The sequence below is a fragment of the Ptychodera flava genome, chromosome 8 (genome assembly GCF_041260155.1).
Source record: "Ptychodera flava strain L36383 chromosome 8, AS_Pfla_20210202, whole genome shotgun sequence".
NCBI classification, from domain to species: domain Eukaryota; kingdom Metazoa; phylum Hemichordata; class Enteropneusta; family Ptychoderidae; genus Ptychodera; species Ptychodera flava.
This window is the reverse complement of record NC_091935.1, coordinates 28,320,921-28,338,005: the sequence shown is the minus strand read 5'-3', so window position 1 is coordinate 28,338,005 and position 17,085 is coordinate 28,320,921. Positions and strand designations below refer to the sequence as shown.

The window sequence follows — 17,085 nt, the reverse complement described above, 5'->3', positions numbered from 1 at the left end:
CGGCTATTTTTCATGAATTTTGTTTGATACGAGATACTACTGATATTGTTTGACATGTTGAAAGATACTTCATAAATGGGTGACAAGCATATATTTGAACCCCTTTTTAGACACGATACATAAAACCATCGAGAAAATGAATTAATGGTCATGACCATTGATTCATTTTCGCGATTTTCGCGATGGTTTCATGTATCGCATCTAAAATGGGAGTCGAATGTATGCATTGTCACCCATTCATGAAGTATCTTTCAACATATCAAACAATAAAAGTAGTATCTCGTATCAAACAAAGTTCATGAAAAATGGCCGACTTTGTCTCTTTAACCCCTTCAAAACCTTGGTGTGACCCCCAAACTCATTGTTACTAATGGTGATTTGTGGACATATGTACAGGAATTAGGGGTTGTCAGGTTAAACATGATTATGGTTGTAACGACACTGAATTGTGAACAAGGAAATGCCGTTTGACTATTAGGCCTATGTCATTTTGTACTCATAATTTCAAATTTCACATCCTCAATATATCACCCTCAACAGAGTGACTGTTTGCGTGCAGTCAGTCCCTCCCTTGGGTGGACTAGTTTGCTGAAAATGAAGCCAAACAAAAAAAATTGTGCTGTTCTGATAACCCGACCTACTCAATTTTTTACTTGCCGACCCTTAAAGTTTTAGAGTTAAGTAAACGGGGAAGTAAAAAAAAGGAAAGGAAAAGTCCTAAAATCACGTGTTCGTTAAATGGCATTTGATTTTTGTTTGAACGAGGATGTCTTTTATGTTTTTTTTTCTTTTATATGTATGATACATTTTTCTTGAAATGTTGATGCCAGTGTTTGACCGCCCTGAACCCCGGAAAAATGCATATTGAAAAAAAATATATTTTGGAAAAAAAATTCCTACCAACCTACCTACCCTATTTTTGAAAACCATGTTATCAGAACAGCACAATTTATTTTTTCTGAATATGATCACTATGTCGTATACCAATGTCGATAGAGTAGATGTTGCACCGGGCAAGCTGTCAGAATTCAATTACTTTTCTATCGCTAATTTTCTTTAATCACGACGAAATTTTACAATACCGATTGTACGAAGAAAATCGAACGACCATGGAAAACAAATGGATGTATACATTTTCTTATAGAGGGCGTACTACACACATTTCCCTTATAGGCAGCATGCTCTCAATAGCAAGACATATATATAGGTCTTTCCGGCGTATGTTGGGTTTTAATCTAAACTGTACCTCAATCCAGATAAAGTATCTTCAGTGGTGCACTTCGCCGTTCACACAAGGAAAAAGTGGTGCGCAAATTGAAGACTATCTGGTATTCAAAATCACTACTTAACTAGGTTCCATGGGATAAATGATTGCAAAATTTCAAAAAGAAAAATTTGACTCATTTGTTCATGGTTGATGGATGTTTGTTGAAAATATCAGGTAATACAGTACAGGATCTGCTTATAGCTGCTGGTTAAATTTAGGTGGAAAAAAAAACATGTTTCCTGGGCATCCTGAATGTGCAGCTTTGCGATTGGATGTGCGACATGGAAAAGAATTGTGAATTCTGAATAATCAACAGAGCAGATTTAATGGTAATCAGGTTAAACGTTATACACAAATAGTAAATTAATATCCCTATGACATGTCAACTTTCAGACTCAAAGAAATAGCGAAGGTAAGTGAAAGATTATTTTGTCATGTTGAGAAAGGGCATCCTACTTGTGTATGTTAAAAACTTCTTGAGGACTTTGGTAAGATGGTATAGCTTCATTGGGTTTATCTGTTCCATTTTACTAGGGGTTCTCCTTGATAAACAACAGTGCAGAAAATTTAGAAGTACTGCAATAATTCCAAATCATTTACACATGTTCCCTAACATCAGCAAATATATATTATAGCCCAAATAAGGGACTATGTGCCTGAGGGTAGGTGAGTGTTTGCTATGGAGCGCACGACATTTGATATATGAAGAATGTAATAAAACTCCATACTTAATTTAAACAAATCATCGCTGATGACACAGACCCTGCTGGATGCACATGCACACTACGCCTGTGTACCAAGTTTGGACAAAATCTGTTCAGGGGTAGTTATGGTTCAAAAACATGAAAATATAACACAAATATAAAATAAAAATAAATTGACGTGCCATATATGCCATAGTACTTTATCTGTGTACCAACATTGGACGAAATCGGTTCTCGGATAGTTGTCTTATGGTTCAAAAACATGAATTTTCGCAACAAAATGGCCACCCGGCGGCCATATTGGATTGTATCGTGATATAAATTGGCGTGCATATATGTACACCAAAGTACTTTATCCTTGTACACAGGTTGAAAAAAAATCAGCTTAGGGGTGACAGAGAAACGGCTGTTGACGGACAGACAGACAGGACCCAATCTATAAGTCCACGCCGGACTGCATCAGTGGGGACCAAAGAACAGGTGGATAGACAGAGAGATGGGTAGTGACCGGTATATTAACAAACAGTCAGTTTGATCTTGTTTAGAATTAAAATCTTGAAATTTATTTCCACCTTAATCAGCTCTTATTACACCAAAAGTAGCCCCTTGTGCATTTGAATGAAGTTGTGCATGATGAAATATATAACTAAGCATTACATTTATGTACATGTGCAATACTACTGCCAAATCAGAGCTCTAATCTCTACAAAGTTAACGACGTATAGAAAATGAACTACAATGTACTGTTGGGTTAAAGGTCACACAGCTGAAGATGCTCCTGTATCGGGGTCTAAACTTGATTGTAGTCGGGTGTTTGATGAAATCTGACTTAAAAAATGACAATATTCGTGCAAAAAAACACTAAACCCTTGATTTGAGATGGCACAACCATGTGCACTGTGAGACCTGTCATGCACTTGTCGCACAGATACACTCAGGTCAGCCACCCCATGATCAAACAATACCGCATGCTGCTAATTTGTCAGTTGAAAATAAACGTGAAATGAACATACACAAGATCTGTGTACTTTGTATAACAGATTACATTTCCTACACTTTCATGATCTTCCTGACCACTTCTTAAGCAGGATTATCTCTAGAATTTCAGTTTCATTCCTCTCTCACTGAAAATGTCAACAATATGAAACTTCCTAAACATCAGCTGAAAATAGACATTTTCTTACACTAACAGTAATAAGATTCATGTACATGTATTGGCAATTCTCGAAAAGAGTACAATTCAACTTTCAGTCGACATTTTAAAAACTTGGGGTTTTCATTCGATAATTACACACTGATTCTGAAATTCCATTGACAAAATTTACATCACGGAAAACCTTGCTGTATTCAAAGTTAAATGTCAGCCGTCAAGTCGTATCGCGGTATCTTGTTTCAATTGTAATACTGCCTGAGAAAACGGAAGATCATTTGCATATCATCTCTGAACATGTCATTTCAATTTTTTTTTTCCATCCATGCAGGAAATAAATCCACTCAGCAAACTAATAGTAAGTATAGAGAACCTTCCTTTCAGCTGTGCTGCTACATGGTGTTAATTTCCTCGTTTTCACACAAGATGACAATCAAGAATTTTTGTGGAACATCTGCAATAAATTTTTTACATCAGCAAATGATCATAGATTTTTCATGATTTTTTCAAATCTTTTGTTTGGTTATCCAAGCTCACTCCTGCATCTCCCAATTATTTTAGGAAAAAAAAAAAGAGATTTCAGTTTTCTATGAAAACGGCTGACCTGGTATTATGTTCATTAGATATGCAAAAGACTACATCACGTTACTATCTTATATTGAAGTCTCAAGCACAGAAACACTTGAGCTGTCACCAGACAATTCTGTTTAAGCACTTTCTTAAGTAAATTCAAAACAATTTTTGTGTATAGCTACAAAGGTATCAAGTCTTAACTTACAGTAAAGGATGATGAATACGACACAGAAAACAAGATCTCCATTCAAAAAATCAGAAATACAGCTTGTTGTAAAAAAACTCTTTGTTACCTTGTATATATGGTGCATTATTTTGACGTCTGAATGCTTTTCCCCTCTGAAATGCTGGAGTTGTATTTTCACATGAAAAGTTTGCAACATTTCAAACGTCAGGGAATTGTCTTCAAACTATCAGCCTCTTGTTTGTTATGAGTGAGTGAAAGAGATCTGAACTGCAATCCTATACAAAGCAGATTGCAAAACATGGCCACAGCACCCTCTATAATGCACTTTGCTACAAAAGCATTACTGCGACAGAGACAGACCAAATCCTGCAGAGGCAGGAGGGGTATGTGAATAAGCATTTTCAATTTTTCACCATGTTGCTCATCATAACAAATCTCCCCGACTAGCCGCAACCCTGTTAGTTATATCACAGGCACTATAATTAACCATATCATACACACTGAAATTAACCATAGTTTTTTAGTCTTAAATTTTCTCATTGGCCATCGGATATGAATAAAAATTTGACAAAGTTTTATAATTTACAACTTCAATTAAAACAATCAAAAAGCTGACTTGGAATCTGAAAGGTTAAATTGTGTATAGCAAATGTCATCGGGGACATGAAGAAAGGGCAGAAAATATCAAATAACCCTGGTAGATATCCTGATTACTTAGAATTCTCAACTACATGACAATTTAATGAATTTGTTTCATTCAATCCACTGATATGACAAAGCTAATAATGAAATGCAAAGACATGTTCTTAAATTGGGCAAAATTTAAAAATAACCCAGCACAAAATTTGATCGTGCCGTAGGGACATGCCCATTTGTATATACCCTGGAAGTGACTGCAAACAGAGCTATGAAGTAAGGATAACAGCCGCGAACAGATGTAAACTTCAGAGAAGAAGAAACTCTTGTATATCATACAGAAAATATAAATATGACCTGGTTCTATAAAATGTTAAGTAAACTAGCAAGGTACTATGATTTCAAAGTTGCTTGGCAAATACATAGTTATGTAATCAAAATATTGAAAAAAATTACATCATTTTTTTTGGGAAAATCATGAATGAGACATAATTATGCAGACAGTTTAGATTATATATTTTAGCGAGTACGAAACGAGGATTTGTCGGAAAGATTTCTTTCCGTGGATGCTTAGAGTTTCCATGCGTGCTGCATCATCACTATGAAATAGGCATCACTATCTATGGATGCACTCACTCCGCAGTAGTAATTGTAAAACTCCTCTTTCGTGACCTGGTCATCAAAGATACAAAACACAGAAAAAATTAGAAGTAAATTAGAAGTAAGTACATGTATGATTTGCAAATCGTATTGAGTACATTGGAATCTGAAACAGCTTTGCTTTTCTTTATGATCAAACTGAGTTGAGAGAATTGTGTAGCGACGTACTAATGTACCCAATGGGCATGTAGATGCACAAAAACATGTTGAGTGTTTTATCAAGGTTTCTCCAACAAGGAAAGAATGTAGCCCCCTATTGAAAATTTTGTTGGGGATTTCATGTGGAGACATCATGGCCTAGTGGCTAGAGCAGTGGACGCACGATCATGGTTAGTTCAAGCCCCCAGCATGGCTATGGTGTTAAGTCCTTGAGCAAGGCACTTTATTCCTCATTGCTTCTCACCACCCAGGAGTGATGGGTACATGGTAGGACAGTGGTTGTAATGTGTGCGTTTAGCTCTGCTGCGCCTCTTGGCTGCACATTGGAGCTGTTATTTGCTTCCCAGGGAGTTGAGTGGTATCATATCAGGTCCAGTGACCAGGGGTAATAATAATTGTAAAGCGCCTTGAGCACATGAACGTGTGGAATAATGCTATGTAAGAACCCATTAATATTATTATTATTATTTGGTTCTGCTTGAGGGGGACTGTAATAAATTATGCAAATTTACATAATGCAAATTAAGATTTTCAAGGTAATTGCAAATTTAGGTTATAGCATTTATCAAATATCAATAGACACTCCTTCCTTTTTTCCGCCCAGTGATGAATGTAAATTACATCGAGAGCAATCATGCGACAGATAGAAGCTAAACCTAGCTGTCACCCATCGCCCAGCTTCAAGTATACAATCATTTCATTGCGAAATCCTCATAAAATTAAAAGCAAAATACTTTTTCAATCTAGCTTTTTACTGTTGCTCGCATCTCCTTGCCAGTGCAATGAAATCTATGATAAGTTACACCATGCTGTTCTTCTTACACCTTGATTTACACCATATTCTTTGTTGGTCTACGTACATTGCTCTTAAAGTTCTACAGGTAAACACTAATACACTAATAAAGTAATCGTCCTCAAAATCATGTGACCTTGACGTGTTGCCATCGAAGTTTGTTCAAGACTCTATAGATCTGCTCGCACCATTCCTCACTCAACTTTTCAACGCATCACTTTCATCTGGCATCGTTCCAAATCACTTCAAATCAGGTATAATTCTGCCATTGTTGAAAAAATCCCATCTTGACCAGAACATCTTGAAGAACTACAGACCAGTGTCCAATTTACCTTTCCTATCCAAAGTTCTTGAGCCAATAGTTGCCCAAGTTATATTATCATCCAAATATTTTTCTCTTCCATAGCCGCCCATGTCACAAGCCAGGAAAGATGTAAAATTCGTAAATTACTCGACAAGCCCACTACTGAGAAACTCATTCATGCGTTCATTACCTCTAGACTCGACTATTGTGACAGTCTGTTCTATGGCATTTCAAATGACCAACTGAACAGTCTGCAGTCTGTTCAGAATGCAGCAGCAGCCCTCTCTTCACAGGTACACGCAAATATGACCACATCACTCCCTGTTTTCATTGATTTACACTGGTTACCTGTGAAACCTTGTATACATTTCAAAATTTTATTGACTACTTTTAAGAGTGTTAGAGGTGATGCACCACTTTAAAGATTTAATTGATCTGTATGTACCGACAAGAAATCTGCGATCTTCTGAGAAATTATGTGTAACTCCTCACGGCCATTTTAATAAGTCCTATGGTCAGAGAGCTTTCCGGTATGTGCGCCTTTGCTTCGTTATGCCAGAAATGTAACATGTTTGAAGACCACCTTTTTACTAAATTTTACTTGTAATTGTAGTTTTTTGAGTTTTTAGCTATTAATATATCTTTTAAACACTTGTGTTCAGTGCACTGAGAAGTTTGTGAGGTGTGTTTTTTAAGATATTAAATATTACTATTATTATTAAACAAATGATGTCATTATATCTATCAATACATGACAGGATAGGGTTGTCGCTTTAATTTACAAAAATGGTGAATAAATGTTTGACTTTGCATAAATTTCTATCTTCAAACCTTTCCACAATATTTTTAACTACATATTTATCATTCCATAATGTATATGATAAAACCTTTATGGCCCTGATACAGGTTTTGCGAACCTTGGTCGTATGGCGTATGGGCCCTCGCATGCTTGGGCCCTTCCGCCGTATGATCTCGGTTCACAAAACCTGTATAAGGGCTGTAAAGATTATCATCAGATTACCACTGGGTCTTGCTGTCAAAATAAGCGTGGCAATACGTGAGGGAGAAAACAGCAAAGTATCTTGAAAAAAATACTTAACGACTGACTCACCTGGCCGTCTTTATCATCAGGTGAATCAAAACTGTCCAGGAATGTCCTGAACACTTGCTCCTCTGTCCATTCACCGTTTAAGTACTTGGGATGTTTCTTTACATTATACACGCCTTTCAAGTCCTCTACTGTTATCAACCCATCACCGGTTTTGTCTACTTTGGCAAAAGCCTTGTAGATGAGATCTTTCCTGGGTTGTGACAGGGGCGGCTATGGAACAGAAAAATATTTGAATTACAGTGTCTTGGAGGTGTTTTTATTAAACACTGACACTCTGCAATGAACAGTGCACATCTTTTTTCTGGAAATCGAAAAAATTACCATAAACCTTGAAAATGGTTCTCAGAACATTATGGGCATCATGATACATAATGTCTGAGGCATTTGGATCGATATTTGGCAACCCAAGGATGTTTTGCGACAAAGAGCCAGTGAACAAATGATCTGCCCTGTTTATAGCTGGACATATTTTTTAACATTTTATTTGGTTACTGTTTTTGATGAAATGCGACTGCTACATGTATTCATACCCTAAAAATACCAGAGCATCCCCTAAAAACATCAATGAGTATTAAAATGAGTAGGGATACAAAATTTTGTGTTCAGTGGGATACGTGTGTTGTTTGTACAAAGATTGATCACCACTGATTGTCATATACATGTAGAATGCTGTACAGGCCATCTTTGAAAATATTGAGGATTATTTACCCTGAGTGAAACCAGAAATTCATCAAAGTCAATTGTACCACTGCCGTCTTTGTCAAATGCATCAAACATCTGTTTAACTTCTGCGTTTTCTACCATTATGTTGTAGTCGTTCAGCCCCTTCTTGAATTCTTTGAAATCGAGCATCCTGTTACCATCGTCGTCCATGATTTTGAAAACTCTGCAAGTGAGAAAAGGAAGATGCAATTAAGGACGCTTGGTTTGCAGCACTGTACACAACAATATATTAATTAATGACTTTTATCACAGTCCCTTCACGTGGGTGGAGAGACTGCTTCTACAGAGCTTGGTGCTATGTTTCACAGCGTTTGACCTATAATATAAAAGACTATATTTTCTCACACGCACTTTTTGTTGACCATTCTACAACTATTGCCTATGTAAGTATTGCTAGCTAGATCACACAATTTTAGCATGGACCCTAAATTAAGATTTCTACGATTTTCGGTGACAGAATGCCTCTACTACACTGTTGTGATTCCCAGTATTAGAGATGATCATCCCTTTTGCAGATCAACTCATCAAAATTTAGCATAAATATCAGAATGTCAAGAAGGTGACATTAATACACCCCATTATCACTATCTTGTTGACGCTGGTTAAAATCACTATGTTCTCCCTTATCCTGCTTCATTCATCTGTCATATAAAGTTAGTTAGACCAGCAAAGGCATAACATGTTCCATATTGCACTTTAACAAAAACCTTGGACATGTGAAGGCCCTGAAAACATAAAATATTGTAAATATGATTTTCACTGACTTGACCTGCCATGACATACATACATGTCAAGTAGGTGTAAATATGCAAATACGTTTTGGCTCAATACTGCTTTTTATTGGCTTGGTAGATGGCAAGAGACAGGCTTGGCAGGGCTTGGCAGCAAAAGGCTAATACATATTCTACAGCAAGACAAGCTGGTGAAAATCAAATTTATTAATTTTGGGGGTCATCGCAGGGTCAAGATGGTGATGGTAAATACATGGTATGTGAGACATATTAAATATAAATGTTATTTCTGAACATTTGGGCTTTGAATTTGTATGAATATTTTAACAGTGACATCAAACTTGGCAGTGTTGTTGGTGGGTGAATGAGTGAAAAAGACAGCATGGCTATATTACAGTACATTTACCAATGATTTTGACGATGAGATACAGCTGGATATTGATACACTACCTAATTAGGTTTGTCAGTTTGCTCTCGAATTTACCCTTTTAGTGGTCAACTTTTACAACTTTGCGGCAACATCAGACAGACTAAAACAGCAGGTGACGCAGCAAGATGTCTGTAAACTAATTTACTATGTAGTATGTTTATATCTTTGCAGCAGCTATTAGTTTCAATGGTGACACACACAGAGACTGGTTGCCAAGTTTTACAAGCAGTTCAAATTCACCGAGAGGTGACTAAAAGAACGTTAACTGCAAATTTAGACTCAGAGGACAGTGTTCTTTGTAGTTGAATATCAATAAAGTTCAAAAATAATAGAGTGATGTGTAAAATGAACAAAGTTTGCTTTGGTTATCAACAAATGAATGACACCACATTTTTCAATGAGCTGATATCGGGGCCTACTTCAGTACGAAGTGAACTTGGGGGTTTCAGGCTATTTCGTGAACGTCATTTGTTTTCTATATTGACAACATTGTAGCGACAAGCGATAAAAACATTGCAACATTGTAAGAGTGTTTATCTTTTCTAGTTGATCCGACGTTTTTATTAAACACAAAAAAATCTATAACTATTAAACAACCCAAGGTCTTTGTGTCAGCAACTTTCTAGCCTAAAAAAACTCAGACAACAGTTTTCTATATTGACAAGATTATAGCGATAAAAACCTTGCAACATTGTAAGAGTGTTTCTCATTTCTAGTTGATCCGATGTTTTCATTTAACAGAAAAACAAGTCATCGTTGATGACACAGTCCCCACTTGTTAATATGTACTTTGATTACAGGTCCTCAGAGAGGATAGAGTTCTCTTCATTAGGTCTGTGATAAAAATACTTTTGAATAAATTCGCTTGATACATGTCTGAGTTGTAGTTCAGGACATGAAAAAATCGTAATAAAATGGCCACATGGTGGCCATATTGGATCGTATCACAAAACAAATCAATGTGCATATGTATGACTTAGGTCAATGTCCTTGTACCAACTTTGATTAAAATCGGTTGAGATATGCCTGAGTTATGGCTTTGTACATGAAAAAATTATAGCAAAATGGCCGCACAGCAGCCATATTGAATCGTATCACAAAACAAATTAATGTGCATATGTATGACATTGGTCAATCTCCTTTTACCAATTTTGAATAAAATCGCTTGATACATGTCTGAGTTATGGTTCTGGACATGAAAAAAAGTAATAAAATGGCTACACGGCGGCCATATTGGATCGTATTACAAAACAAATCAATGTGCATTTGTATGACATAGGTCAATGTCCTTGTACCAACTTTGAATAAAATCGGTTGAGATATGCCTGAGTTATGGCTCTGTACATGAAAAAATCGTAACAAAATGGCCGCACAGCGGCCATATTGGATTGTATCACAAAACAAATTGATGTGCATAGCTATGACATTGATCAATGTCCTTGTACCAACTTTGAATAAAATCTGTTGAAACATGCCTGAGTTATGGCTCTGTACATGAAAAAATCGTAATAAAATGGCCGCCTGGCAGCCATATTTGATCGTATCACAAAACAAATTGATGTGCATATGTATGACATAGGTAAATGTCCTTATACCAACTTTGAATAAAATCGGTTGAGATATGCCTGAGTTATGGCTCTGTACATGAAAAAATCGTAACAAAATGGCCGCACAGCGGCCATATTGGATTGCATCACCAAAAAAATTGAAGTGCATATCTATGACATTGGTCAATGTCCTTGTATCAACTTTGAATAAAATCAGTTGAAACATGCCTGAGTTATTGCTCTGTACATGAAAAAATCGTAATAAAATGGCCGCCTGGCAGCCATATTGGATCGTATCACGAAACAAATCGACGTGCATCTGTATGACATATGAAGTAATCCTTGTACCAAGTTTGAATGAAATCGCTACAGGCATCTCTGAGATATCTGCGTGAACGGACGGACGGACGGACGGACGGACGGACGCACACACGGACGCACGCCACGGACATGACCAAACCTATAAGTCCCCCGGACGGTGTCCGTGGGGACTAATAAAATATAAAACTAACAACCAAGGGCTTTGGGTCAGCAACTTTCTAGTCTAAAAAAACTCAGACAAGTGTTTCGTCGAACGAAGAAATAATTCAAAACTAAAACATTTCTCTTCAACTCAAATCTAACCAAAATCTAAAAGTAGTACAAAATGGATCACACAAAAAAGTAGTAAATTGTGCAATGGGACGTGTACTTATTTTTCAAATTTTACTTGAAGTAGACGACCTGAATGGGTTATATTTAATTGTCACTAGTACTATAATCGCTGGTAGTGGCAATAGTTGCTAAATCTAGCAATGTTATATTTTCATTTGGCCTGTGTGTGTCACCATTGAAACTGATAGCTGCTGTAAAGATGATACTACAGAGTAAATTAGTTTACAGACATCTTGCTGCATCACCTGCTGTTTTAGTCTGTCTGATGTTGGCGCAAAGTTGTAAAAGTTGACCACTAAAAGGGTAAATTCAAGAGCAAACTGACAAACCTAATTAGGTAGTGTATCGATATCCAGCTGTATCTCATTGTCAAAATCATTGGTAAATGTACTGTAATTGTGTGGTTGCAGTTGCACGAATTAGATTTCAGAATTTCAAATGCACAGTGACATTCATTTAAACATAGGGCCAAAGTCCCTGAAGCTACTATAGACATGGATACAAAATTAAGTATTTCCTTACTGTATGAAATTATCTCACTAAGGTCATCCTACGGACAAGTAAACTAAATATTAAAGCTGTCTGACCAGCGGTTTTGAAAGGACAAGCAACTCAACAGTTGACAGAGCTCTGCTGAGTTATGTAGAGAATAACCTTTTGTGACACATGTATTGATGAAGAAGGTGGATATCTTTGATTAACATTGTGAGTTCTGTTTAATAAGTTGAGACTGTACATACTCAGAGAAAGCACACTGAAGAGACAAAGGTTTGAAACTTAAGAAGTTCAAGGTCATCAAAAGCATTATAAGGAATCATGTTACACTTTCATTGCACTGTTTACACAGATTGCATAATTGCTATAAATAGCACATGAGGAATCTTATACAGCCCAGCTTTACCATAAAAACCCTATCACTTTGACCACTCTTTTAATTGACCACTCTATTTTTTTCCTCAAAAAGTAATTTTATTTTATCCTTACCAAGTCAACCATAAATGGAAATTAGAACTTTCTCTATCTCTATCTCTATTGACTATTTGAGCAATTTCTTTTAGATAACATACAGGGCACAATAAATGACGGTTCAGAATATGTCAAAGTTGGGATTCAGGAAAGTTGCCTTTACATGTTTTAATCCTCCAAGATGGTAAGCATTTCACTATGAACTGTCAAAAAAAGTTGAACTTTCTGATAATTCTACACTAAAATTATTTTGGCTTTGATGATTTCCTAATTAATTCAATTATTTAAAATCATATTAATTATTTTTTTCTGGGTGAATTGATAGGGTTTATACAGTACAAGAATTACATACAATGTAAGTCAAATTTTGACCAAAAATGACAAAAAAATTCCTTAAAAATACAGATTTGCATATTTCATCACAATTTGAACAAGTCTAAGTTGGGTTACCCCTAGGGACCTGTATAACAAATAACAAAGCTGTCTGACCAGCGGTTATGAAGAAGAAGATTTTTTACCAAAAACACCTTTTTTGGCATTAATTTGCCTATTTTCAACAATATCAAAAAATTAAAAAAAACTGTTTCTCAAAATCGTATTTTTCATCTACACAACAAATATCAAATCAGTAAGTACTGCGGTTCTCAAGATATTTGAGTGGACGGACGCCTCACAAACGGACATATATACATACATACATACATACATACATACATACATACATACATACAGACTGACGCCGGACGCCGGACGGATACCCATCCCAATAGCTTCTATAGACTATAGTCTATAGTAGCTAAAAAGGATATCAATGTGCATCATACATGATGAACACTATTTCTGGACGTGGTCGGAGCGTATTTATTGGGAGAAACAGCACCTACCCCTTTGTTGACTACAATACAATTTATGTCCAGAGAAATTCTACATCTGCCGCTGTCAATGTTTGATAGTAGACCGAATGCTGGTATTTTATCTAGGCCAACAGAGTCATACCATTAATCTCATATTGATTATTAAATAACTGACTAAAACCCTTAACTATCTGTAGAGATCAAGGGGTTGAGTGGGCATGCTTTTGAATGTTTTGATTGTTATCACGGTGCTCATCGATGCAGGAATGAAAACGTGGATATTGGCGGCAAAGTTGAGGAAAAATCCTCCATTCTCAGTAACGCTTGACTTCCATTCAAGGGGGAATTTCCTTTGTTGGTGTGTTCACAAGGAGTAAAGATACAAAACTATATGATGAATTTATTACACTGCCATAGTTCAATCCGATCTGGATACTAGAAAATATGGGGGTTGGAAGGGATAAGATGTGCTGAAGGGCTAATTCTGCCATTTTGTGACCTGAGAATACCTATTGCCTCTGTTGATAACAGCTGTAGTTAATACTAACAGCTCTCTTTTGATAAAAAAAAGCTCTAGTAGGACAAACTGGTCTTTGAACATTTTAAAGGAGGTTGCCAAGAATATTACAGTGATGAGCTACAGACCTTCATTGCATAGTCATGAGTCATAATACAAATGTTTTCATCATTGATAAATCATATCACTAATGACCTTTCTAATTAATACAGTTAATTAATACTATTATACCATACTATTATGTCATATGTTTGGCATACAGTGCAGATTGTAACTGTACATACCTATTACAATACTAGCTCTAGTTACATTTAATTTTGTGTTTCTCAATGGGTGCTAGGCACCATGTCACGACTGTGTTTGGTATTTAAATATGCCCGGGCATGCCCGGTTAAAGAGCCCATGACCTTTGTATTTCCTGCAGTGACCTAGGTTACCTGCTTGAAGCCTTCTGTTTGTAAAGGAATCAAGCTTTTACCCTTTAAACAGCCATATCCTCTGACACAGGAGGAATATATATTGTATCCGAGCATGAAAATTCCATTTACTTATTTATTTATCTAACAGGGAAAGTTTCACAGTTTTTTGTGTTGTGTGTCCAAATTCCATGTCAAGGCAATATGAAATACCTTCCATGAATCTGCCATGAACTCAAACAATGTCACTGTATAGTTACTGCACGATGGTCTGTGTCCTCTATAACCTTGTTGTATTATTCTGGTATGGGGTTGGGTACATTTCTGGTTTCCATAGTATAAGAAATCGAGGTTCTAAGTATATTTCCTATGCTGTACCAGAAACACAGTACCTCTATGTCTGTAATGGGCAGCTAATTTTTAGCCAGGCAGGCGAGGTTTTACAGTTCATACCTGCTGAGTGGACAGTCTGAAAATAATTCAAATTTTCAGTTTTCTGAGACCAGAGGAGTGGTATGCCAGGGATATGACATGAGAACTGGTCCAATAATCATATCCATTCACGGTACAACATTGCTGGCTCTGTCAGAAATTTATTGTTTACTTAAGTTGGGCCACCCAGAGCCACTGATAGTAAGTGGTGGTAAACAGATTGTGAAGCATAATTATTTGGGCTGGTATTACTCTGCCTATGCAGGCAAGTTTTCATAGTCACCTGCCTGGATATCAGACTCATATTTTCCAGGTATTTCCTTTGGTGCAAGAAATAATGTTGCTGCTTTCTATAGCTCTTCTTTGTCAGCACAACTAAGTTTATTATGTCAATAATTATTTCAGTGTTTCTCCAAACAATAAGACTGACCTCTCAATTAATAAAGAAAATCGATGGACACCCAAAGCAGCGGTTGTAGCCCTTCCAAATAATAAAACAAAAAAATTTATTACTCTGCAAATCTCCTTTCACTCCTCATGAATTGCCGCTGTCAAAAATTTGACAGCCAGCAAAACAACTAACAAAAAGTTTTGACAGATTAATGCTACAGCCTGACAAACGAGCATTTATGTATACTGCAAGTGTTAACGTACAGCACACAAAAAATGCCAAAATCACCAAGAACATATACAGAATTAGACAAGTATGGTGTGTAAATTTTGCTTTGCATTTTTTTCTGAACTACACACAAGAGTATGATCATCATGCCATGAGCTGGTTCATGGTCGACCCAATACGTTTACAAACAAAATTTCACAACAAGCGAGCCTAGCTGTAAAAAGGGTGATGTATGGTTTTCATGTCTGAATGTTTTACTTTGACAGGGTAGGAATTTCAATACGTGCAAGGCAGTTTTCTACAGTGCGACATGTACGTGTGACGTTTGAAGTTTATCAAAGAAGGGCAACTATAGTATAAGTCTAAATTAACTGAAACGATTTTGAATTGGTGAGGAACGGCTGTTTACATACTATTTCAAAGAAGTGTACTTTAATGTCGTTAAATCATTAATGTGTGTGTTTTTAAGCCTGACATTTTTATGACCCAGCCATTCCAGCGTGTACTCAATGAGTTTTGAAAAATGTAAACAATCTCTCCGAAGGGTAATCCTCACTCAAAAGTAATGATTTTACTATCCAATCATATTCCAATCCTATGCAGTTATTATATATAAAGAACGGTATGCAGTTGCACGGTTTGCCTCCAATCTTTAGCGACACATATCAACCACAATTGAAATTATATAAACACGTATTTTTGCGCCCGTTCTTGAACACTGTTGTAACTGCCAATGTCACGTTTCATTTGCATTATACAATCCATCCAATCCATACCATCAGCGTATAAATTAGCCTTGTTCAGAATGGACAAAACTGAGCGGTGGGTGAATTAGTGGGACAGGTAAGACTGTAAATGTAGAACACTGGCTAATGGGCGTAATATCGTGTTGGGTACTAGCCACTCTACTCTACGACCTTGATGTTACGGACTCACCTTCCAAGCCCTTTTATTCCGCTCGAACCTCTCGCTAAACACCGCAATCGGAGTTTCTCGATCGGGTCTTTGGTCGTTTTCAACTTCTTGTTCGCTTCCATTTGCATTTCTTTATCATGTCGCGCCGTACCTGCCATTTTGGAATGTCAAGAAATACACACAAGACGCTGCGCCAAGTTACTGTCACTTATTCTCGTTGCCACAACACACGCGCGAGAAATTGCTCGATGCAGTTCGGGACGACTTGCGTGTGTTTAATTTGAACGAAGGACGATATCAGGCGATATTTTTTCCAATAATCGGAGGGAATGTACCACGTATAACAGGCACTTGGCAACACAGGGAACGCACGGAGCCCAGAAGTTTCTATTTTGAATATCGCTTCCTACGATAGTCTCGCGGGATAAAGTCCGTAGTATTTTGGTGTCATGGAAATTGACGTGTTTACCTAACCTCGCTCGATCATCGTCACTTCTCTCTATAAGAATAAAATCTAGTTCGTCCGTTATATTTCACTTTGAATGTGTTAAAATACATTAGATTCAAATTTACATAGAAAAATGAAAATCATTGGTGTTTAAATATAATTGATGATTAAATCTACTTGAAAATAATGAAACATCTCTGCAAACGAGGGTGTTAGCAGCTTCCAAAACTTCGCGAGAGAAAGCGAGATCAATGCGACCCCTGTGTGACCGGAATTCGGAATGATGACC

At 36.7% G+C, this 17,085-nt stretch overlaps 1 protein-coding gene across 1 annotated transcript; it reads right to left on the bottom strand.

Moving 5' to 3' along the window:
* Positions 1-2,501: 2,501 nt before the first annotated feature.
* On the bottom strand, positions 2,502-16,815 carry LOC139138951 (calcyphosin-like protein). Its single transcript, XM_070707587.1, has 4 exons — positions 16,370-16,815; positions 8,253-8,430; positions 7,545-7,754; positions 2,502-5,189 (listed from the first exon to the last, which is right to left on the bottom strand). Exons 1-4 carry the CDS (start codon positions 16,504-16,506, stop codon positions 5,088-5,090), a joined length of 627 nt encoding a protein of 208 aa, XP_070563688.1. The 5' UTR covers positions 16,507-16,815; the 3' UTR covers positions 2,502-5,087.
* Between the last annotated feature and the right edge of the window lie 270 nt (positions 16,816-17,085).

What these genes read in the sequence shown, in the direction of transcription:
- LOC139138951 (XM_070707587.1), bottom strand. Translation starts at nt 16,506, where the DNA reads ATGGCAGGTACGGCGCGACATGATAAAGAAATGCAAATGGAAGCGAAC. An exon ending in GGAATAAAAGGGCTTGGAAG is followed by an intron (nt 8,431 to 16,369) that starts GTGAGTCCGTAA and finishes TCTCACTTGCAG; the next exon opens with AGTTTTCAAAATCATGGACG. An exon ending in AATTTCTGGTTTCACTCAGG is followed by an intron (nt 7,755 to 8,252) that starts GTAAATAATCCT and finishes TCTGTTCCATAG; the next exon opens with CCGCCCCTGTCACAACCCAG.